The sequence below is a fragment of the Pristiophorus japonicus genome, chromosome 3, assembly GCF_044704955.1.
Source record: "Pristiophorus japonicus isolate sPriJap1 chromosome 3, sPriJap1.hap1, whole genome shotgun sequence".
Lineage (NCBI taxonomy): Eukaryota > Metazoa > Chordata > Chondrichthyes > Pristiophoridae > Pristiophorus > Pristiophorus japonicus.
Window position 1 is genome coordinate 128,391,831 of NC_091979.1, and position 24,476 is coordinate 128,416,306.

At 45.5% G+C, this 24,476-nt stretch overlaps 1 protein-coding gene across 1 annotated transcript in view; it reads right to left on the reverse strand.

Moving 5' to 3' along the window:
- The window catches only part of LOC139259888 (dual specificity calcium/calmodulin-dependent 3',5'-cyclic nucleotide phosphodiesterase 1A-like), a 157,757-nt gene that overhangs the window by 31,503 nt on the left and 101,778 nt on the right, over positions 1 to 24,476 (reverse strand). The window contains exons 11-12 of the mRNA XM_070875813.1: positions 13,167 to 13,354; positions 1,927 to 2,253 (exon numbers count right to left, since the gene is read on the reverse strand). Of these exons, the coding sequence (XP_070731914.1) occupies positions 1,927 to 2,253; positions 13,167 to 13,354 (515 nt within the window). The remainder of the gene's footprint in view (positions 1 to 1,926; positions 2,254 to 13,166; positions 13,355 to 24,476) is intronic.

A 24,476-nucleotide genomic window follows, 5' to 3' on the forward strand; every position in this document is an offset into this window, starting at 1 on the left:
TTAAAAAAGCTGGAAATAGATGAAGAAAATGCACACTTGTTAAGTCAGAAGATTGTGGGTTCAAACCCCACTCCAGAGATTTGACCATATTATCCAGGCTGACACTTCATTGCAGTTCTGAGAGAGTGCTGCACTGTCAGAAGTCTCTCCTTTCGAATGAGATGTTAAACCAAGGCTCATCTGCCCTCTCAGGTGGATGTTAAATATCCCATGGCACAATTCAAAGAAGAGTAGGGGATTTTCCCTGGTTTCCTAACCAGTGTTTATCTCTCAACCAATACCTAAAACAGATGATTTGGTGATTTATTTTTTTGTTGTTTATGGGAGCTTGTTGTGCCAAATTGGCTGCCGTGTTTCCTAAATTATAACCGTGACTACATTTTTAAAAAAGTACTTCATTGAATGCAAAGCACTTTGGGACAGCTTGAAGTTATGAGTGGTTCTTTCTAAATGCGTCTTTATCTTTTTTAATATACAAAGATCAACTCATTGAGGAAATAAAAATGTATTAAAAGAATAAAAGGCTTGAAAATAGCGGTATAAAGCAGTGAAAGGCATGGTAAGTTACACATACACACACGGGGCAATTTTACTCCTACCTGCCTGATGGGTGGTCAGTTATAATCACCCACCCTGGAGTTACCAAGAGTTGACTGTTCCCAATTTTAACCTGGTCAACAGACCAGAGAGCAAGGACACCCACCCAAAGCTGGCAGGGTCCTTTTTTTACATATGCATATTGGGTCCTGATGACATTATTGGGACCCAACTGCAATTTTAACTCGGCGTCCTGAGTGGGAAGCTGCAGTGGCTTACCTGCCAGGTAAAGACAGTGGAAATGAGGATCCAGGGCCAGAAAAGACCCAAACAAGTAAGGCTTTCCACTTTCCTTGCAGGGCCAGGAAGAGCTGGAGTGTTCCTCCAGACTCCACAAGGACAGCTCGGGCCTCCCTGCCATAGACTCGTCTCATCCTTCCCAATCGCAAATCCCCACAGGACATCATCGGTAACTGATCCTGACCCCTACCTGGTGTGAGTGGGGGCTCACAGGATGTGATTTTCCACTCTTCTCACTGACATCCTGGTGGAAAGTTGGCCGGCGGGATTTAAATGGGGCCTGGGAGTTAAAATAGCCCAGGCCTCATCTCTGGCTGAATTTCTAGCTCACACCACTACCCGCCCACCCAAAACTGGCCTGGACACACGCACCTTCATAAAAAATTGAAATGAACTAGATGATGGATGGGAGTAGCAGGCAAGAATAGGAGTACAGTGTAGGAGGCCAATGATGGAAAGGTCAGAATAGGAATAGGTTGGACAGTTAAAGTCATGAATCACAAGTTCAGGATCATACTTGCAGACAGAATTGAGAATGTCAGCTAAAAAATCACCCAATTTGATTTTAGCATCTCCAATGTGAGCAAACTAAATATTGGCAAACTAAATTAGAGAAAGTACACATAAATTGCCGAATCACATTATTTATGACCTTTGACAATGTTGTGGGAAATTGTATGTCATGCTGCTTCCACAATCTGACTGACAAATAGCAAATACTATATCAATATTACCATAGCCATTCCCGGAAAACTACATCTCTATTTGTTTTCTGTGTTAAAATACTCAGTAATGCATGAATTCAACCATCTCTCATATCCTGTTATTTCTGGGAATTGTTGCCTACTCCATACATAGTAATGCATCATCTGACGCAAGCAGGGAAAATTTAGTAAATATGTAATTGTGTCATGGATTTAAACATCCTATGTTAAACTCTTGTACCTTTGGCCTTGTGCCTAATTGAGGCTGTCAGGAACCAATCATTGATCCCCATCATTGAAAAAGCATCCATGTCTAACTCTACCCTGATTGATAATTGGTGTACTTTTTCTAAATATGACTACCTAATCAGTGAATGGGAATTACCATTCCATGGTGGTCTCTGTTGAATCAGAGTCTCTGCTCGGTTGGAATCATTTTCCCAAATAGCAGAATCACAGCTGACGGTGTGAAGATGTTTTTGCAGAGTAGGACTACTGGGGGCTGGTCGGCCTGTTGAATGCTGGGAAGGCTGGTTGACAAGTGCCTTAGATGGAGAAGTGTTTATTTCCGAGGACTGTTCATCGTGTCCTTTATTAGAGTTATCATCTGCTGTTATCAGGTTTGGCTTCTCAACGCTATCTTCATTGTTCTTGCTGAAGGTGTGCTGGTCATCATTCTCATTTTGTTCTGTATCTTGCCTTGTTTTCTCTTCTGTATCTTGCAAAAATGTTTTTAAAGAGGGAAAAAGAGAACATTTACTTTATTAGTTAATTAAGGAAGTAAACAGGCACTCCTAGCTCTATCATAAACAAACAAATCTGTTAACTTCTTTTAGCCAAAACACTTAAGGACCAAAATTGCCCTCAGCGAGAAATTGGTGAGGGCACTTCGAATTACCCGCAAATTTAGCACCCGGTGGGAGTCGGAGGGAAGAGCCGGAAAATTCAGATCATTAACTCTGACATCACCTCTCAGTGCTTTGGGGCACTATTGGAGGTGGGATTGGGTCGGGAGCGGGGCGGTGTCCATCAGTGACATGGTCAGCGCAGCAGTGATGTCACAATGTCACTGCCCTTCACTTAAATGGGAGGGACACTGCCAGGCCTAGTGAGGCATCCGTGGAGCCCACTGGGCCACTAGGGAGGGGTTCGGCCGGGCCAGTGGCCTGGCACCTAACAGGAAGTGCTGGGCTGCCTATTGGCGGCCTGGCCAAACCAGTGGTTGCCATTGTCGTGCCAACTTAGGAGTTGGCCCGTCAATTAAAACAAAATAATGGCCGTGGCAGTGCACCCTCCCCTTTAAGGGCAGCCACACCCCCAGCAACTGGCAGCTTCCCACCTTGCGAAGCTGTCAGGGGCATCAACAGGTGGCTGCTGTGCTCCCATGTGGCAACTTAGCCCACGGGATGAAAAGGGGTCGCTGCCGGGTGGTAAGTGGTTGTTGTACAGCTGTCAATGGGTCGGAGCGCCGGGCAGAAACACTGGGCACAGCGGAAACCTGTTTCTGCCACCCCCGGCTCGGAGCAATTGCGGATGGGTCACCCCTGGCGCTTTCTCCCAGTCGGAAAGGTCTTATCGCCCCATTACCGCCTTTTAGAGGTGCTAATGGGCCTTTTTCTGAAGGGCAATTTCCCCCCCTTAGAATACATTTAGTCTGCTTGAGATTGGATATTTTCTTACTATTGTTTCTGATTATTTCCCTTTCTTCCTCTTTCTCTCCCACCTTTCCCTTTTATTTCTCCTTCTCTTTTGCCAGACACTAAAACAACATGCACAATCAATTGTACTTCCCCTTAGCATTAGATTACACTACACCCTTTCTTTCTGGTTATCTTCCAGTATCTCACTCAATTGGCCATTGGTCATGAATGAGTCTTTATTTGAGGGCATCATGGCCAAGTTCAATCCTGTCCTCATCTAATGTTCATGCATTAACATTTCTAGCAGAGGTCCTTGGATATCAAACAGGAGTAAGATTCCTGACCAATTTTTCCTCATTAATGTTATTGCAGCCTTGGCTGAGATCTGCTAATTGAACAGAGGTTGGGGAGGTAAAGCTTGGGACCGTCCTGATCTGTATGACTCAGGATTTCACTGGCTAACCTTCCTAGCTCTTGGAGGGAGCTGCCTTTTTGATTTTTTGTTTTAGTGCTTGAAATCGATTAATATAAAGTAATCTATATTGATGTTTTACTACGTAACTTGGGAGCCTCTTATCAACAAGAGCAGACATTGACGATAAGATTCAACATCGCCTCCAGGTGCCTTCGGCCGCCTGAGGAAAAGAGTGTTCGGAGACCAGGCCCTCAGATCTGCCACCAAGCTCATGGTCTACAGGGCTGTAGCAATACCTGCCCTCCTGTATGGCTCAGAGACATGAACCATGTACAGCAGACACCTCAAGTCGCTGGAGAAATACCACCAACGATGTCTTCGTAAGATCCTGAAAATCGCCTGGGAGGACAGATGTACCAACATTAGCGACCTCGACCATGTTATGCATGTAAACATTATAACTGTGTAAGACTTGCCACCAGAGGGCGCACCTGTTGGAGACTCAGGGGTCACATGCACACCTCATGCAAGCGAGCATAAAAGGTTGTCTGCCATGCTGCTTTGGCACTCTGGAGTTTTATTAAAGAGACTAATGTCACATCAGTTTAAGTTCAGAGTACTCAGTCCTGTGGAGTTATTCTAAACATAACAATCGGCGACGAGTAACAGATCACGAACTTTCACACGGTTATGGCTGCTGTTGGTATTCTTGAGCGATTTGTAGAGGGTGATGATTGGGAAGCCTTTGTTGAACATCTCGACCAGTACTTTGTGGCCAACGAGCTGGATGCGGACAATTAAAGCGATCAAGCACAGGGCGACTCTCCTCACCGTTTGCGTGTCTACAACATACGGCCTCATCAAGCATCTGCTAGCACCAACGGAACCAACGGAAAAGACATATGGAGAGTTGTGTATGCTGGTTCAGGAACACCTCAAGCCGAAGGAGAGTATCTTAATGGCCAGGTATCGCTTCTATACGCACCATCGCTCCAAGGGCCAGGACGTGACGACATATGTCGCCGACCTAAGACGCCTTGCAGGACCTTGCGATTTTGCTGGATATTTGGGGGAAATGCTGTGGGACTTTTTTGTGCTTGGAATTGGCCACGAGGTCATTCTTCGCAAGTGCTGTCTGCCGAATCCCCACACCTGAATAAGGTCATCACGATAGCCCAGGCTTTCAAGTCCACGAACGATAATACTAAACTGATATCTTCTCAGCATCGAAGCTCACCGGCAAGTACTGTGCATAAAATAACGGCGTTAGCAGGCAGAACTGTACATGGCAGAGCCTACACGTCTGCAGCTGCAAGACCTAGGAATACTCATAGTCCGCCGTGGGGCGTGCATGCGAATCCATTAACACCATGTTGGCGCTGCGGAGGTAATCATAGAGCCCATCAATGTCGATTCAATCACTACGTATGCAAAGGCTGCGAAATAATGGGGCACCTCCAGCTAATGTGCAAACGTGCTGCGAATCACCACGTGGCAGAGTCGGCAGAAGATGGTCAATCCAAAGTGAATCACGCAGAACGAGTAAGAGAGGCAACTCAACCCGAGGCTGAGGAAGAAGTGTATGGGGTACACACCTTCACCACCAAGAGCCCTCCTATAATGCTGAAAGTCAAATTAAATGGCATTCCAGTTTCCATGGAGTTGGACACGGGGTCGAGTCAGTCAATTATGAGCCAGAAGGCTTTTGAGAAACTGTGGGACAACAAGGCACAAAGGCCCAAACTGAGCCCAATTTATACAAAGCTGTGCACTTACACCAAAGAGCTCATACCAGTCATTGGCAGTGCAGCAGTGAAGGTATCGTACGATGGAGCTGTGCATGACTTATCACTGTGGAATGTACCAGGCGATGGCCCAATGCTATTCAGCAGAAGCTGGCTAGGAAAGATTTGATGGAACTGGGATGACATCAAAGCACTTTCTTCGGTGGATGATGCTTTGTGCGCTCAAGTGCTGAGCAAATTTCCGTCGCTATTTGAACCAGGCATCGGCAACTTCACAGGCGCCAAGGTGCAGATCCATCTGGTCCCTGATGCACGGCCTGTTCATCACAAGGCTCGAGCGGTTCCATATATGAAGAGGGAGAAAGTTGAGATCGAATTGGACAGACATCAACAAGCGGGATTCATATCGCCAGTTGAGTTCAACGTGTGGGCCAGCCCAATTGTTCCAGTGTTGAAAAACACTGGCACGGTCAGAATCTGCGGAGACTACAAGGTAACGATCAACCGAGTCTCGTTACAAGACCAGTATCCATTACCCAAGACGGATGACCTGTTCGCAATGTTAGCAGGGGGGAAGTCGTTCACCAAATTGGATCTAACCTCCGCTTACATGACACAGGAGCTGGCTAAATCTTCGAAAAGATTGATGTGCATCAACACACACAAAGGACTGTTTATATACCACAGGCGCCCTTTTGGGGTTTGCTCGGCTGCAGCCATTTTCCAGAGGAACATGGAGAGTTCTGCGCACCGTTGTGCTTCAAGACAACATCCTGATTACTGGTCGTGACACCATCGAACACCTGCACAACCTGGGAGAGGTTCTAATTCGACTAGACAGTGTGGGACTCAGGCTGAAATGCTCCAAGTGTGTTTTCCTGGTGCCAGAGGCCGAATTTTTGGGGAGAAAGATTGCGGCAGACGGCATCAGACCCACGGATTCAAAGACAGAGGCTATCAAGAATGCACCCAGACCACAGAATGTGATGGAGCTGCGTTTGTTCCTGGGACTCCTCAACTATTTTGCTAACTTTCTACCCAGGTTGAGCACTTTGCTGGAACCATTGCACATGTTGCTACGTAAGAGTGATGACTGGGTTTGGGGTAAATCTCAAGAGACAGCCTTTGAGAAGGCCAGAAACCTGCTATGTTCTAACAAGTTACTTGTATTGTATGACCCGTGTAAATGTTTAGTGCTAGCTTGTGATGCATCTTCGTAAGGGATCGGCTGTGTGTTACAGCAAACCAATGTATCAGGCAAACTGCAACTGGTTGCATATGCGTATAGAAGTCTACCTAAGGCTGAAAGACCCTACAGTATGGTCGAGAAAGAGGTATTAGCATGCGTATACGGGGTTAAGAAAATGCACCAATACCTATTTGGACTATGGTTCGAGCTTGAAACCGACTACAAACCGCTCATTTTGCTGTTTTCAGAAAGCAAAGGTATAAACACCAATGCTTTGTCCTGCATCCAAAGATGGGCACTAACACTGTCCGCTTATGACTATGTTATCCACCACAGACCAGGCACGGAGAACTGTGCTGATGCCCTCAGTCAGCTACCATTGCCCACCACCGGGGTGGAAATGGCGCAACCCACAGACTTGCTTCTGGACATGGATGTTTTTGAGAGAGAGTGGTCACCCGTCACGGCTCGCCAGATCAGGACCTGGATTAGCCTGGATCCTGTTCTATCACTGGTAAAAAGTTGCGTCCTCAATGGGAGCTGGTCGGCTGTTCCCGGGGAAATGCAAGATGAAATTAAGCTGTTTCACCGATGTAAAGATGAAATATCCATCCAGTCGGATTATCTCTTATGGATAATCGTGTGGTTTTGCCAAAAAAAGGCAGGGAAACGTTTATACGTGACCTACACAATACCCACCCAGGCATAATCATGAAGGCTATCGCCAGGTCGCACATTTGATGGCCCGGCATTGACTCGGATTTGGAGTCATACGTATACCAATGTAACACTTGCTCACAGTTGAGCAATGCACCAAGGAAGGCTCCACTGAGTCTGTGGTCATGGCCCTCCAAATCATGGTCCAGGATCATGTAGATGTCACTGCGCCTTTCTAGGAAAGCTGTTCTTAGTAGTAGTGGATGCTTACTATAAATGGATTGAATGTGTAATCATGTCATCCTGCATATCCACTGTGACCATTGAAAACCTCCAGGCCATGTTCACCTCCCATGGCTTGCCCGACGTCTTTGTCAGTGACAATGGATCGTGTTTCACCAGCTCGGAATTCAATGAATTTATGATCCGCAATGGCATTAAGCATGTCAGGTCTGCCCCGTTTAAGCCTGCATCCAACGGACAAGTAGAACAGGCAGTCCAAACTATCAAGCAGAGCTCCCTGACGGCTCCCTGCAGACCCGTTTATCTCGGGTTCTGCTCAGCTACCGGACGCAACCCCACTCGCTTACCGGGGTTTCCCCGGCGGAATTGTTAATGAAGAGAGTACTCAAAACCAGGCTCTCCTTAGTCCACCCGGATCTTAATAATCATGTGGAAACCCAGCGTCATCGGCAAAACATGTACCACGATCGCGCGGTTGTATCGTCTGACATTGATGTAAACGACCGTGTGTTTGTCCTTAATTACGGTCATGGTCCCAAATGGGTTGCTGGCACTATCTTGACCAAGGAGGGGAATAGAGTGTTTATTGTCAAACTATGTAATGGACAAACGTGCAGAAAGCATTTGTATCAGACCAAACTGTGATTCACTGACAACCAGGAACAACTTGAAGAGGACATCACCATCATCGATCCATTAACACACACCCAACCAGCAATCGACCTCGCCATCAATCAAGAGGATGAACCACCATGCCCAACAGTCCGGTCAGACCAGCCATGCTGCAGTGCAGCAATGTCCCGACCAACTCACCCATGCCAGGGTTCGAACCCAGGCGTTCAACCAGGGAGCGAAGGGCCCCGGACCGCCTCAACTTGTAAATAATTTGTAACCTTGGGGGGAGTGATGTTATGTATGTAAACATTATAACTGTGTAAGACTTGCCACCAGAGGGTGCACCTGTTGGAAACCCAAGGGTCACCTGCACACCTCATGCAAGCGAGAATAAAAGATTGTCTGCCATGCTGCTTTGGCACTCTGGAGACTAAGGTCACATCAGTTTAAACTCACAGTACTCAGTCTTGTGGAGTTATTCTAAACATAACAGACCGGGCCAACATCCCCAACATTGAAGCACTGATCACACTTGATCAGCTCCGCTGGGCAGGCCACATTGTTCGCATGCCAGACATGAGATTTCCAAAGCAAGTGCTCTACTCGGAGCACCTTCATGGCAAACGAGCCAAAGGTGGGCAGCGGAAACGCTACAAGGACACCCTCAAAGCCTCCCTGATAAAGTGCAATATCCCCACTGATGCCTGGGAGTCCCTGGCCAAAGATCGCCCTAATTGGAGGAAGTGCATCCGGGAAGGCGCTGAGCACCTCGAGTCTCATCGCTGAGAGCATGCAAAAATCAAGCACAGGCAGCGAGAGAAGTGTGCGGCAAACCAGTCCCACCCACCCTTTCCCTCAACGACTAGCTGACCCACCTGTGACAGGGACTGTGGATCTCGTATTGGACTGTTCAGTCACCTAAGGACTAATTTTTAGAGTGGAAGCAAGTCTTCCTTGATTCCGAGGGACTGACTATGATGATGATATAAATACAAGTTGTTGTTGTTGTAAATGAATCAGATATAAATGAGTTGATTTTTATGGATCAAAAATGGATCAAAAACTTCCTCAAAAATTACCTCTCATTGAAAATTAATGTCAAATAATAATAATACATCTTCTAAAATTAGACAATAGCCTTATTCATATTAACTGCTGGTAAGGCCTGCCTGCTGACTCTGTTTGCTCCAGTAGTTAACTAGATTGGGATTGTGTTTGTCAAACAGCCTCTAACCCAACTTAGCCTGCTAAATCAACCACTTTTTCAAAGTTCTGATGATAAACAATTAGCTTCAATTGGAATAATGACCCACCAATATGACCACTCATGAAGTCGATCACCTCACTAAGTTAACCATTTCTGCAGTCGCAAATACTGCTATTCACCTTTCCAAATCAATTATCAGGAGGCACAATTATAATCGCCATTTATAGTTTGTATATTGTGGTAAATGAGTGGAATGTGTTCCCATAAGCTGCTGCACTGTTTTGCTCCTCTGGTGCTCTGAGTAAATCCCTTTCAATACCTTCAATAAAGTTTTGTGTTGCCATCAATAGATTAAAATCTGTGGTTCAGATTTAGATTTTAGGATGCTTACAGGAGTTGTATTTAACACCGATTGGTGCATCATAAATATCACAGCACTGACAGAGCAGAGCAACAAACATCAAGCAACACAGGAACATACAGAGCTAGAAAAGTCAAGCTGGCCCATTTGGGGAGTCTCAAAATTTAAAAATTATTGTACTGTGGGGAGAAATTGGTCCACATAATGCCCAATTTCTGGGGAAAAAAAATATACGTCAGGGGCCCAATTTATGGATGCTATCTGCCAATTTGACAGCCGATGACCTCCAAATGCCCAGGGCACTTGCCAAAAACAGGCATTAGGCTCCTTGAAAATGGTAATCAGGGGCCTATCGCTAGGATTAGGACCTCAATGCTAAGGCCGGGAAAAAATGGTTGCGACAGGGGCATGAAATTTGTTTGGAGCAGCACCCATAATGACCTGTAGTGAGACTGCCAGGGCAAGCTGGTGGTCCGAGCTGTCATGGGGCGGTGAGGGAAGAAATGACTGCTTGAGCTAAGTGTGATTGTCTTTTATTGTTTTCCTTTTGTGATTTATCTTTATTTGGGGTCAGTAATATATTGGGAATGTTTTCTGTGTTTTGTGTCCCGATTTTCTTTTTGGGAAGCCTCTCTTAAGGCGATCCAAAGCCAGCTCTTTAGCAACGGATTTTCAGTTGCTCACCCGGACTCGCACTCTCTTAGCGCGCCGCTCCACACTCAGGGCCCAGCTATTGAATTTTGTGGATGCCGACGCAAACCATTTCCCGGTGCAAAAGTTACTGCCCCACTACCATTAGCACCTGAAGAAGCCTCCAACCAAAAATCCAGGTCCAGGTATCTTAGTGGTAACATTTTGCCACTTCTAAACCAAATGATAATTATATAGCCTGAGGCATAAAATGCCATTTCCATGAGCACTATTACCCACAGACTTTAGATGCATCTTTACCTCAGATCTTCATTCTTTAAGTGAGAACAGTGAAGCATGTTCCTTATGACCGTTAGAAGTTCAAAACATACCTGACAAAAAACTGCTGCTGTCTGCTGTATTTAACTATTTCAGATGAAAGCTGTGCGTTATGGCTCCAAATACAAATTCTGGCCTCTTGCTCATCACCAATTTTCATCGCTCCAACATAGGCGCTTTCAGATGACTAGGCCCAAAGCTCTGGAATTCCCACCCTAAACCTCTCCGACTCTCTATCTCTCACTCCTCCTTTAAGACACTCTTTAAAACATACCTCCATACTATAAAACATGGTGGAACATCAGAAGAGGGCGGAAAAGTTAAGTGTTGAAATTATTTTGTGAGGCCAGGAGGGACAGGGCTTCTCCCCTGGTCTCACAAGAATAATGTGGGCAGCTTTCCAAGCCGGGTCGGCCTCTGGTCTGGCTATTGGATATTCCTCTGGTGCCGAGCCACATCAGGGCACCCTTTTGGCGCCCATTACATATTTGCCAATGAGGCCCGGTCCTCAAAATGGACAGGGCTTCCTGTGGCCGGTCGGTTAGTGCACTCTGATGGTTGGCAGCTCAATAGTTAAAATCTATCCTATCCTGTTTGCAAATTTTACAGTGACTAATTGTCTGAGACTCAGCATCACCTCGTTAAATAATAATCTTACTTACGTCATCACACCACCAAAGTACATAATTTAGGCACTATTCCAGGAAAATTAAGCAATAGTCTTGATGCCTCATTAGTAAACTACTCACTCTCTAGTGGGATCATACAAAGCAGGGTCGAGGAAATTAAAACCAACCAACATGTCGGGATTTAATAAACCATTAAATTTAAACTCCACAAAAATAAAATATTTTATAGCAGTGCTCTCTGCACCCGAAGCACTGAGCACATTTTCGCTTTGCATCCAAACCCAGTTCCACGGTGTCCTTGTGATGTGTTTTTAATGATTAACAAACTATGAAGTTATCCAATGAAGGCAGTCTGCAGTCACTTTCATTGCAGAAGAATCTGTATCATGTTTGGTTGTAGTCATCCATTAAAGCTGACTTGTATACTAAGAACCTTGTTCAGTATTTCCCAGTGGCATGGCGGGTGAATAACTTGTGTGGTACTGCATTGTACAGGCCAGAAAGGCTGCAATTATCTAGCCTTAGCTGGGACGATATTTGGATATTATTATTGACTCAATGGGGGTGAAATTGGCCTTGTGCGGTATTGCAAAACGAGCAATAATTAATTGGCAGTTCGTTTTACATGCTGCCCGAATGACTTTTCTATTGACTTCAAAGAAAAGGAAAATCAAGAGGGTGTAAAACGGAACTGCCAATTTGCTATCGCCCATTTTGCACAACCGCAAAAGAACAATTTCACTGCCATTGACCTTGAATTTGTGGTCGTAGACTTCCTTGGGGAAATGCCTCTGATCTGCAAATAAAATGCCCGTGCACCTGGTGGTCCAGGAGATACGGAGATTCGTGGTCCTGGGCCTCTCCAAGCATGTGTGGGCAGAGGCCCACGTACCCAAGGGGTGCAGGGGGTTTGCCCCTGGGATCACGTGAGCCAGCCCAACGAATGAAAGAAGGGAATCCCCATTCATGCTTATGGGGATTCCGCATGTACGGAACTCCCATAAGTATGAATAGGAATGCACTGAAAAATACATCTAGACATCAAATAAATAAAAAAAACAACATTACATATTTAATATTAATTAAAATGACCTCCGTTAAATATTTAAAACAAAAATATAATTTTTTGAAAAATAAATTTATATATGTTTTACCGGGGCTAAAAATAAACTTACCTTATTGCACAAGGTTTTAAATGTAGAAATGATTGATGAAATGTTATTTTTATGTTTTTTTTAAACTCTTACGCTGGTAAAAGCAGGCCCTACACTTGGTTTTACCAGGCATAAGAATTTTATGGGCATTTGCTGGGCAGAACTTGGGCAAATAGCCCAATTCTCCTCCCGTGGATGACCTTTTCCCGGGGATGCATTAAATCTGTCGAGAAAATTCTTGACAGATCGCAAGTTCCAGGATTTCGTGCATGTACTTTGCGCGCAAAAACCCAGAACTTGCGCAACCCCTAGGGGCACGTGCACACCTTGTAAGCACCTGTAGGGGCCACAAGTTACACCCCAATATCTCTGGTTTGGTGTAGCAGTAAAGCAGCCAGGATTCTCACTTCTGATTACTGCTGTTGAGTGCATTTGCATGGACCTGAGGTGAGGAGAGTTGGGCTCAGTTGTGAAGCCCTCCATGCTCACAGTCTGCTGGCAGTCTTTACCTAAGCTCCCAATAATCACTTGATATGAGGTACTGAAAGGCTGCTGATACTTGTGGAATTTTACTCTGGCAAGAATCGGCCCCTTCAGGTGAGGGAAATAAATGTTAAAAATGAATATCCTTTGACACCGAAAGGTAACAATTACATCTTCACAGATTATTATAGTGTATCTTGGTTACTGGAAGTTCATATGAATTTAAAGGCTACTATCTGCTGAAGGAATAATCTGATACTTTAAGAGATTCATGTTTGTATGGATAGAATGATTAGATACAAAATCAACCCCACCCACCTTGAATGGCCAGTTCTTTCCATTTCTCTTTGTTTTGCTGAATGATGTCCATCCAGTTCAACTTAAAGCATTTCAGGTCCACAGTAGACACGGAATACTCGGTGGAACAGCCGCCATCTGATGGTACACTCTTCACACTGTGTCTTCTGGTTGAATCTGTCGTGGCCCCCCCTCCAGTATTGGTAAGACTTTAAACAACACAAAAATTATTCATGTTAATTACTGAGGTATAAGTTGCGGCATATCTCTGAATGACACAGAAATCTTTTAAACTTTAGTTAATTATTTAACAAGGATGACTAATACCAGTTTATATAAAGTCATGTTAAAAGTGGGTCCAATTTCCTATTAGTCACTGTAATTAAAAATATATTTATTCAATGAAAAACAAATCTGTTTCTTTTGTTTGGTCCTTGTTCCTTCTCATCATTGCCTATTTCTGTTTTGCTTTCTTGGTCCCTTAACTTCTGTTGGCTTATTTTTCTTACTATCATCTTCTTTAGTTATTATTTCTTCTATTTTAGCCTTTATTCTTTTTTTCCCATTTGTTTCTCTTTTGCTTTCTGATTCTCTTTAACATTTTCGTAAAGTTTCTCTTTCTGTATTTCATGTTTTCTTTATTTGCCCACTAGCACATTTCTCTATTTGCCTACCATTATTTATGTTTGCTTTATTGTCCTTCTATTCTTTCAGCTCTGTCATTCTTTGGTTTACGATTATGTTTCTATGACTTGTAAGCTCTGGTCTTTGACTGCCTAGTTGTTTCCTGTGATTGGTCGCCTAAACCATGGCTATGTCCCCTCTCCATCTCTCACCCCTGTCCTTATAATCTCTTAGCTCTGTCCTTATGACTGTCGACTAAGCCATGATTGTACAGTACTCTGAGCTCCCGGCTAAACATTGGCTCTTTCTGTAGTCTATTAGACAAGCTGTGGCTCTGCCCCTGTGATCTGCCAAAGTCCAGCCTTTGTCATCTCTGTGAATTATATCCACAAGTCCCCATCCACTCTTCATATTTCCTGACTATCCCTATGATCCCCGCAATCCGCCCTCTCCATCTGCCAGTTCTATTGTTTTCTGTTTCCCATCTCTATTTTTGAAATCTCCTGAGTCTGTCTGTCCTTGTCTCCAACCACATAAGCCTTGATCTCTGTCCTCTCTATGTGCTGAAAAATTGCACTCTGAGCAAAATACAAAATCAACAGCCCTACCAACAATTCATTATATGCACTTAGATTGATCAAAATGAGCAACTGTCAGAGGAAATATAAATAACTTTCACAAGAGATGAAATAATTACAGAAATTCAAATGAAGAACAACATATATTTAGGTAATTGTAAAATGCAATATAGGAAGCTGACAAAAATGTGTAACATTAAAGCTGGATGATGATCAGGAACTAGTATGAGCTGGCAAACTGTCATTTTAAAAATGCTTTTAATAAGTATTTATGTATTTATCTACCAACTTTTACAAAAACACTTTAACACAAATGTTAAATTGGGAAACTCCATAAGTGTACCACTAGGTGGTGCGATATTATAAACTAAAGATAACTGCTTCAAAATGTCACAGAATGTTGAAAATCTCAGAGATCAAATGGTCATCTTTTCATCCTGTCTTTCCATGTTTATGAGTCTACTAAGGAACAATAACACAGGATAAGACATAGTTATATCTCCATTACATATTAGTACTAATACTTAACAGCAGAAAATAACAAAATAATACATTTGTGAAAATATCACTAATTGATCATTTCATACTTTATGCACATTTGGACACTTCAACTAACTGATAGTGAGAGTATTACCTGATTACAGGAACAGCAAGATCTTTCAAAACCAATTAAAAATCCCTCCACAGCTCAGAAAAACTCTGACAGCACAAAAATAACATTTCTAAATTAAAGAATCTAGTGCAGAAGCGATAAAGACCCTGGGGCCAAAATTCAGGGTCTCAAAGAGACCCATCAATGCCCGTTTGCGACGGCCATTCGTAAAAATCGAATGGCCGCCGCTATGGGGTCAACAGGCCGACCCGACTTAAATTCAAGTCGGGGATTTTTGGGCCTGGACCCCATCCTGGCCGAGTGGTTGCACCACCAATGAAAACAATAAAAAAGCAATAAAAATAATTACCCATCGATTTTCATTTGAATCCGTTGATCCTCTGCCATGCAGTATCCCCAGCAGGTTTTTCTGCCGTTGTGCCATCTCCGCACTGAGTGCGGCCCGGCAGCGCGGCTACCCTTAAAGGGGAGGGCCCACTGCCGAGGCTGCAATGGAAATATTTTTGCCGACCTACTCGCCAATTGGCTGGCAAAATACTGCCCCTGGGTTCAGCAGGACCGCCAACGGGCAGCCTGGCATCCCTCTTGGGTGCCAGGCACCTGGCCTGGTCGAAACCCTCCCTGGTGGCCTAGTGGCCAAAGTTAAAAAAATGACTGGAGTTCAGAAGAATGAGAGGGGAACCTCATAGAAACGTTTAAAATTCTGACGGGTTTAGACAGGTTAGATGCAGGAAGAATGTTCCCAATGTTGGGGAAGTCCAGAACCAGGGGTCACAGTCTAAGGATAAGGGGTAAGCCATTTAGGACCGAGATGAGGAGAAACTTCTTCACCCAGAGAGTGGTGAACCTGTGGAATTCTCTACCACAGAAAGTTGTTGAGGCCAATTCACTAAATATATTCAAGAGGGAGTTAGATGAAGTCCTTACTACTAGGGGGATCAAGGGGTATGGCGAGAAAGCAGGAAGTTGCATGTTCAGCCATGAACTCATTGAATGGCGGTGCAGGCTAGAAGGGCCGAATGGCCTACTCCTGCACCTATTTTCTATGTTTCTATGATAGAATCTCTCCCCTTTAATGGAGGGGAGAGAGCGTGGTGACATACATGCGCTGTGACAACACCACGACTCCACCGCTGATTGACAGCGGCGGAGACCCTGACCAATCCATTTTCTGCCAGTCAGCCAGGCTTTGAATCTAAGGCCCGCCCACCTTATGATTCATTTCCTGTGGGACTTTGAAAAAAAGTCCTCAAATGGATCAACCTACCGTACCAGGAGTTCCAGCAGTAAGTACCACTCCAAAAACTCATAGGCGCGTCAGCTTTCTGGTGCAGCTGAATTTTGGCCCCCCTGATTTTAACTTAATGCACCCAGCAAGAATGGAGCATATTTGGATCAGATGCAAGATTTAAACTCCACCTGATTTTCGGTTCTGTTGAAGTGAATGGTGCGTAAAATCGGGCAGGAAGTAAATCGGGTGTCCGAATGACCAGGTGCGTTAGGATAGAATCGGGACTAAAATATAGAGATAGTTTTAGTCATTCCGGTTCGAATTGCTGTCATTGCCCACGCAAGATTCTTCCTTTTCCGTTCTAACTGAAGATCTTAACCAACTCCCCTCACAAACTGGATAATCTCTATCTATATATACAAGTCTAAATAATCTGCAGAATGTATCCTGGAGCACTATCACATGAACAGCACCAACTTTAATGTTAATCCATCAAACAGAAACAGTTCAATAAAACTCGGCAATTTATTTGGTGAGTTTAGTCCCTAAAATTTTGACAATTGACTGAGGAGGAAATGTTGAAATTTGTGCACTGACAATGAAATGGCAAAATATTGTCCTTTAGGAAAGCTGAGCTTTACAGACTTCAGATTTGATCCGAGGTCTGTGCTGAGTGAACTGATCTGCCGTATAGTGCTACTATTGGTTTCAGTAAATCCGGGCAAGGGAGAGGAAAAATAAGATAAAGGTTTCTGCATCTGGGCCTTTTCAAGTAAGTTCTGCTGAACACTGCGCATGTGTTGATGCCGGGTTCGTGCATGTTGTTCCCAATCAAATAGCCTCCTGGAACTCACGTGAAAAATAACCACTATGGTGAGGTAGCAGATGTTGCCATCGATGGAGAAGATTTGTTGGCAAGCGTCAGTGGGGGTTAAATTGGTTAACCCCCAAAGATGGGTGCAGATATTGCGATGAACGATTAACTCGCACCCATTCACGGTGATGCAGGCAGCATGTCAAGTTTGTGCTTCCCGCTGTTTTAAATAATTGCTCTGTGCAGCCAGCGTGCCCCGCACTGTTCATTGACTGCACGCATCAGCACGGGGCCTTGATATTGCGAGTGGCTAGCATTACATAAAGGCAGCTTGCAACTCTTAAAGGGGAGGAGCATTGTGGCTGGAATTGGTGCGGGGAGTATGTTCACAGCAGAGAGCATACACCAAGGTTTTCAGAAACTGTACTGGAGGTCTTGGTGCAAGAAGTGGAATAGAGGAAAAATGTCCTGTATTTTCAGGTGGGCAGAAGACCCTCCAGACACATGGTCAGTTGAAGTGGGAAGAGATAGCGGTGGAGGTAAATGCCAGGAGTATATCTGCAAGAGCCTGGATGAAGTGCAGGAAGAAGTTTAATGATCTCACATGAGTGGTTAAGGTGAATGAGTTCAATCTTCAATTGACATATCCTACCAACTGCACCACTAGCCTCATCCACTGCTCAATACTCTGCATCCCCATCAACTGCCTACCAACAATCTCTATCAATCAGTACTCAACCCTAATATTCATATGCTTTACCTCACCCTCACACACTTAGCACTGTTGCAATCCTCACACCCATATTTCACAGCTCGCACGCAGTGGCAGCCATTCAACCATGACAGCCACATCACCCAAACATATTGCATGACACTCAGTGATACACTTCCCTCTCTCTTGCAGGAAAAGGCGGTGTATAACAGTTGGCGCAGGAACTAACTGGAGGGTTCGCCATCGTGGGAAGGGCTATTGCTGTGGCAGTGGCCACCGGTGGGGCTGTAGCGATTGATGATGAGGGTATCTGCGTACTTAATCCTCCTTCTCTCATCCCACTTCTCCCTCATCCCGCACTCTCTTCTGATTGAAAAGCTACTGATGGTGTAAGCACGCACTTCTTACTTTCTCCTCTCTCCTAACCGCAATCCTACCATTCTCCCTTTTTCATTTCAGATAACCAAGAATTGCAACTTGCCCAGGCTGTGGAGGAAGAGGGAGAAGACAGTGAAGATGAAGACACATCATCATTCAATTTTACAGTCACAGCCATCAGCTCAGATACTGACACTGCATGTATTTGAGAGGATAGGATAGAGGAGGAATCTGCATGTGGTGAGACACTGGGCACCAGTGAAGTCTGCTGCAGAGGAGTCAGATGAGGACCTTGATGGGCCATGCTATAGAAGAAGGCTGATTGGTGTACACACCCAAATGCTTTGTGCATTGGAAATCCTGCCGGAAAGCCTGTGCTCAATGTCAAGGAGTATTAGGAGTCCAGCACCAACTTGGCACAGGGCTATGTGCATAATGTGGGAACTCATCCTTTCCAACATGGAATGGGTGGTCACCTCCATTGGCACACCTGTGGAACCAACCATGATGCAGCGTCTGATGGCTGATGTCACAGCTTGCATTGCGGAACAAGCAGCTTCCACCAAAAGTCTGATTGCTGCAGTGGAAATTCACACTGCTGTCATGCAATCCAGCTTGTTTCCGTGCAAGCTTACGACTGCTACCATCATGACTCTGGATACCAGTGTCAAAACGTGCTTCCAGGATGTCGCAACACTTCAGCAATCTGTTCCCCAACAGATTACTAGGATTGCTGAAACACTGCCCTGGGAGAGTGGTAGTGGCTCCATGGAACACAAACCTGCTGTCCTTTCTCAGGATGACCGCATTTGTGCTCAGACCCCTGCCACTCCACCAGTGCCCTGGCTGTTGCCTGTCAGCTGGCCATCCCATACTTCTGCTGCCCATGCTGAGATGGTACAGTCTGAAGCTGGGCCCTTTAGGCCCAGAGTTGCTCAAGGTCACCCTCCAATGTCAATGCAGTCTTCTCAATTGAGGAGCAGCAGCCTTCCACCAGCCATGTTGCAGCCATTGGCAAAGTACCTCGTGGGAGCACTAGGACAGGCAAAGGCATCCAGAAGAGGCACTAAGGGAAAGCACAAGGGTGAATAATTTATTTTTGTATGCATTATGTCATGATTTAATTTATAGATTTGGATTGGAATGTGTATTTTGTGTTGGCTTTTATTTTTGCATTGTGAGAAAAAGGACGATGTGATGGTCAGTGACAGAGGAAAGGTAAGGAGTGTGGGACTGTTGGTCAATAGGGAGGTGTGATTGAGTTACTGGTATCACTCATTAATTATTTAACATAGAGTCTGGGCATTGTAGTCTCCCTTCATCTCCTGTTCCTGCTCCTCCACTCCTCCTCCACCATCTCCTACTCCTCAGCTTATTGCCTGATAGGGGTGGCAAGAGGTGGAGACAAGAGCTGTTCCCACATAGTGGTGAGGTTGTGCAAATTGCAACATATCACCACAAATCCGCAGAGCTGCTCAGATGAGTAATACAGGGCTCCTCTAGAGCGGTCCAGGCAGCAGAAGCATTGCTTGAGGATGCAGATGTGTGCTCTGTAATATTCCTTGTGGTAGAACAGCTCTCATTGCATGCCTGCTGTGCACATGTGCATGGGTTCCAGACTGGAGTAATGAGCCATGTCATGAGTGGATAACCCTTGTCGCCCAGTAGCCACCCTTTGATTTGCCGTGGTGGTTCAAAGGGACCTGTGAAGGGAAAATAAAATCAAAGTGTGATGTCACAGGAAAGCAGGTAAGTGTTTGGTTGGTGAGTATTTCTTTCTTTTCTCTTTTTTTCTAAACTTGGGCATCGGTTTAAATTAAGAGCCGGGATTACAGATTGAAATTTCAAAACTTGAAAACCTAATTAGTTAAATAGAATACAATAGAGATGGCAGGGCAGGAGAGGTGTTGCAGCTGCAGCATGTGGGAGCTGGTGGACACCAGTGTGATCCACGGAAACCACATCTGCAGTAAGTGTTGGTGGCTCGAAGAACTTCGGCTCAGAGTTGATGAGCTGGAGTCCGAGCTTCAGACACTGTGATACATCAATGAGGGGGAGAGTTACCTGGAAGCTGTGTTCCAGGAGGCAGTCACACCCCTTAGATTAAATACTTCAAATTTGGCCCGTGGTCAGGAACAGGAGGGTGTGACTATGAGTGAGGCAGGTATGGAGATCCAGAATGTAGTATTGGAGGAGCCTCAGCCCTTGCTCTTGTCCAACAGGTTCGAGGCTCTTACTCCCTGTATGGACGAGAGCAGGGCCTGCAGAGAGGATGAGCAAACTGACCACAGCACCGTGGTACAGGGGGCCATTCAAGTTGGGGGAGTAAAATGAAATGTAGTAGTGGTAAGGGACAGTATAATAAGGGGGATAGATACTGTTATCTGCAGTTGAGAGCAAGTCTCGAAGGCTGTGTTGTCTGCCCGGTGCCAGGGTTAAGAACATCTCCTCTGGGATGGCGAGGAACTTGGAGTGGGAGGGGAAAGATCCAGTTGTCATGGTCCACATAGGTGCCAATGATATAGCTAGGACAAAGAAAGAGGTTCTGCTGAGGGAGACTGAGCAGCTAGCAAATTTCAATAGGCTAAATAAGATCAGACAGATGAAAGTGTGGCTCAAACATTGGTATGGGAGAAATGGGCTTCGTTTCATGGGGCACTGGCATGAGTACTGGGATGAGGGAACTATTCCGTTGGGACGGGCTTCACTTGAACCATGCTGGGACAGTGTCCTGGTGAATCAAATAACTAGTGCTGTGGATAGAGCTTTAAACTAAATAGTGGGGGGGAGGGATCAGGTGAGCAGAACTTAAAAAAGTCAAAGAGAAAGAAGAGGCAATAGTGCAAGGTAGCGATAGGGATAATGATAACCGGAGTGTGACAGGAAGGGTCAGAGCGTAGAAACATAAGAGTGCATCTGAAAGTGGGGTCAGAGTAGAGAGAAATGGTAAAAAGACAAAATTAAAAGCTCTTGATCTGAATGCACACAGCATTCGTAACAAAATAGAAGAGTTGACGGCAAAAATAGAAATGGGTATGATCTGATAGCCCTTACAAAGATGTGGTTGCAAGGTGACCAAGGCTGGGAACTGAATATTCAGTGCCATTTGACATTTCGGAAGGATAGGCAGAAAGGAAAATGAGGTGGGGTAGCTCTGTTAATAAAGGATGAGATAGTGTAGTAGTGAGAAATGATATTGGCTCAGAAGATTAAGATGTAGAATCAGTTTGGATGGAGATAAGAAATAATAAGGAAAACAAGTCACTGGTGGGAGTAATCTATTGGCCCCTGAACAGTTGCTACACTGTGGCACAGAGTATAAATCGAGGAATAATGGAGGCTTGTAAGAAAGGTACGGCAATAATCATGGGCGATTTTAATCTTCATATAGATTGGACAAACCAAATTGACAAAGATAGCCTTGAGGACGAGTTCATAGAGTATATTTGAGATGGTTTCTTAGAGCAAGACATTGTGGAACCAAACAGGGAGCAGACCATTTTAGATCTGGTAATGTGTAATGTGACTGGATTACTTAATAATCTCATAGTAAAGGATCCTCTTGGGAAGAGTGATCATAGCATGGTAGAATTTCAAATTCACTTTAAGGGTGAGAAGGTTGGGTCTCAAACTCATGTCCTGAACTTAAATAAAGTCAATTGCAAAGGTATGAAGGCAGAGTTGGCTAAAGTGGACTGGAAAAATAGATTAAAGGGTAGAACAGTAGATAAGCAGTGGTAGATGTTTAAGGAGATGTTTCATAACTCTCTGTTGTGTATCTGTAAAGCATGCACTCCCATGTTCTGCCACCAGGGAGCTCATCCCCTGAAGTCCCAAGGGATCCCAGCATCCCTTGGGAGACTGTATATAAGCCGGCCCCAAGGCCTGTTCCTCACTCTGGAGTGTATTATTAAAGACTGAGATCACTGTTACTTTAATCTCCCTGTGTGCAGCCTCATCTGTGTTAGAAACACAATAACTGGCAACTAGAATACGAATGCAACGCAAAGATGCAGCAAACTGTGGGCATCCTGGAGAAGTTCTCGGAGGGGGAGTGTCGAGAGAGGCAGGAGTCGGCGAGAGGCAGCGGCCTATAAAGGCTCAGCAGTCGGGCAGTCCGGGGAGTGTCGAGAGAGGTGGGAGTCAGTGAGAGGCAGCGGCCTATAAAGGCTCAGCAGTCGGGCAGTCCGGGGAGCGTCGAGAGAGGCAGGAGTCGGCGAGAGGCAGCGGCCTATAAAGGCTCAGCAGTCGGGCAGTCCGAGGAGCGGCGAGAGAGGCGGGAGTCGGTGAGAGGCAGCGGCCTATAAAGGCTCAGCAGTCAGGCAGTCCGGGGAGCATCGAGAGAGGCGGGAGTCGGTGAGAGGCAGCGGCCAATAAAGGCTCAGCAGTCGGGCAGTCCGGGGAGTCGGCGAGAGGCAGCGGCCTATAAAGGCTCAGCAGTCGGGCAGTCCGGGGAGAGAGGCGGGGCTTGTGCTGCTCCAGCGGGGACAGAAGGCAAAAAAGAAGTAGAAAGAAATCAAAAGGTGACGTCACAGCCAAGGGGGTAAGTGATTGGCTGGTGATTGGTGAGTAGCTTTTCTTTTTCTTTCTTTTTTATATCAGTCAGTAACTTTTAACATTGTTGTTGCCAATTTAAGTCATGGCAGGAGAGCTCAGTCACGTGATATGCTCCTCCTGTAACATGTGGGAACTCAGGGACACTTTTGGTGTCCCTGACGACTACGTGTGCGGGAAGTGTATCTGCCTCCAGCTCCTGATGGACCGCGTTGCAGAATTGGAGCTGAGGGTGGATTCACTCTGGAGCATCCACGATGCTGAGAATGACGTGAGTAGCACGTGTAGTGAGTTGGTCTTATCGCAGGTGAAGGGTCCACAGCCAGATAGGGAATGGAAGACTAGCAGGAAGAGCAGTGCAAGGAAGGTAGTGCAGGGATCCCCTGCGGTCATCCCCCTGCAAAACAGATACACCGTTTGGAGTACTGTTGAGGGGGATGACTCATCAGGGAAGGGCAGCAGCAGCCAAGTTCATGGCACCGTGGCTGGCTCTGTTGCACAGGAGGGCAGGAAAAAGAGTGGGAGAGCGATAGTGATAGGGGATTCAATTGTGAGGGGAATAGATAGGCGTTTCTGTGGCCGCAACCGAGACTCCAGGATGGTATGTTGCTTCCCTGGTGCAAGGGTCAAGGATGTCTCAGAGCGGGTGCAGGACATTCTGAAAAGGGAGGGAGAACAGCCAGTTGTCGTGGTGCACATTGGTACCGACGACATAGGTAAAAAAAGGGATGAGGTCCTACAAAATGAATTTAAGGAGCTAGGAGCTAAATTAAAAAGTAGGACCTCAAAAGTAGTAATCTCAGGATTGCTACCAGTGCCACGTGCTAGTCAGAGTAGGAATCGCAGGATAGCGCAGATGAATACGTGGCTTGAGCAGTGGTGCAGCAGGGAGCGATTCAAATTCCTGGGGCATTGGAACCGGTTCTGGGGGAGGTGGGACCAGTACAAACCGGACAGTCTGCACCTGGGCAGGACCGGAACCAATGTCCTCGGGGGAGTGTTTGCTAGTGCTGTTGGGGAGGAGTTAAACTAATATGGCAGGGGGATGGGAACCAATGCAGGGAGACAGAGGGAAACAAAAAGGAGACAAAAGCAAAAGACAGAAAGGAGATGAGGAAAAGTGGAGGGCAGAGAAACCCAAGGCAAAGAACAAAAAGGGCCTCTGTACAGCAAAATTCTTAAAGGACGAAGGGTGTTAAAAAAACAAGCCTGAAGGCTTTGTGTCTTAATGCAAGGAGTATCCGTAATAAGGTGGATGAATTAACTGTGCAAATTGATGTTAACAAATATGATGTGATCGGGATTATGGAGACCTGGCTCCAGGATGATCAGGGCTGGGAACTCGACATCCAGGGGTATTCAACATTCAGGAAGGATAGAATAAAAGGAAAAGGAGGTGGGGTAGCATTGCTGGTTAAAGAGGAGATTAATGCAATAGTTAGGAAGGACATTAGCTTGGATGATGTGGAATCTATATGGGTAGAGCTGCAGAACCCCAAAGGGCAAAAAACGTTAGTGGGAGTTGTGTACAGACCTCCAAACAGTAGTAGTGATGTTGGGGAGGGCATCAAACACGAAATTAGGGGTGCATGCAATAAAGGTGCAGCAGTTATAATGGGTGACTTTAATATGCATATAGATTAGGCTAGCCAAACTGGAAGCAATACGGTGGAGGAGGATTTCCTGGAGTGCATAAGGGATGGTTTTCTAGACCAATATGTCGAGGAACCAACTAGGGGGGAGGCCATCTTAGACTGGGTGTTGTGTAATGAGAGAGGATTAATTAGCAATCTCGTTGTGCGAGGCCCCTTGGGGAAGAGTGACCAT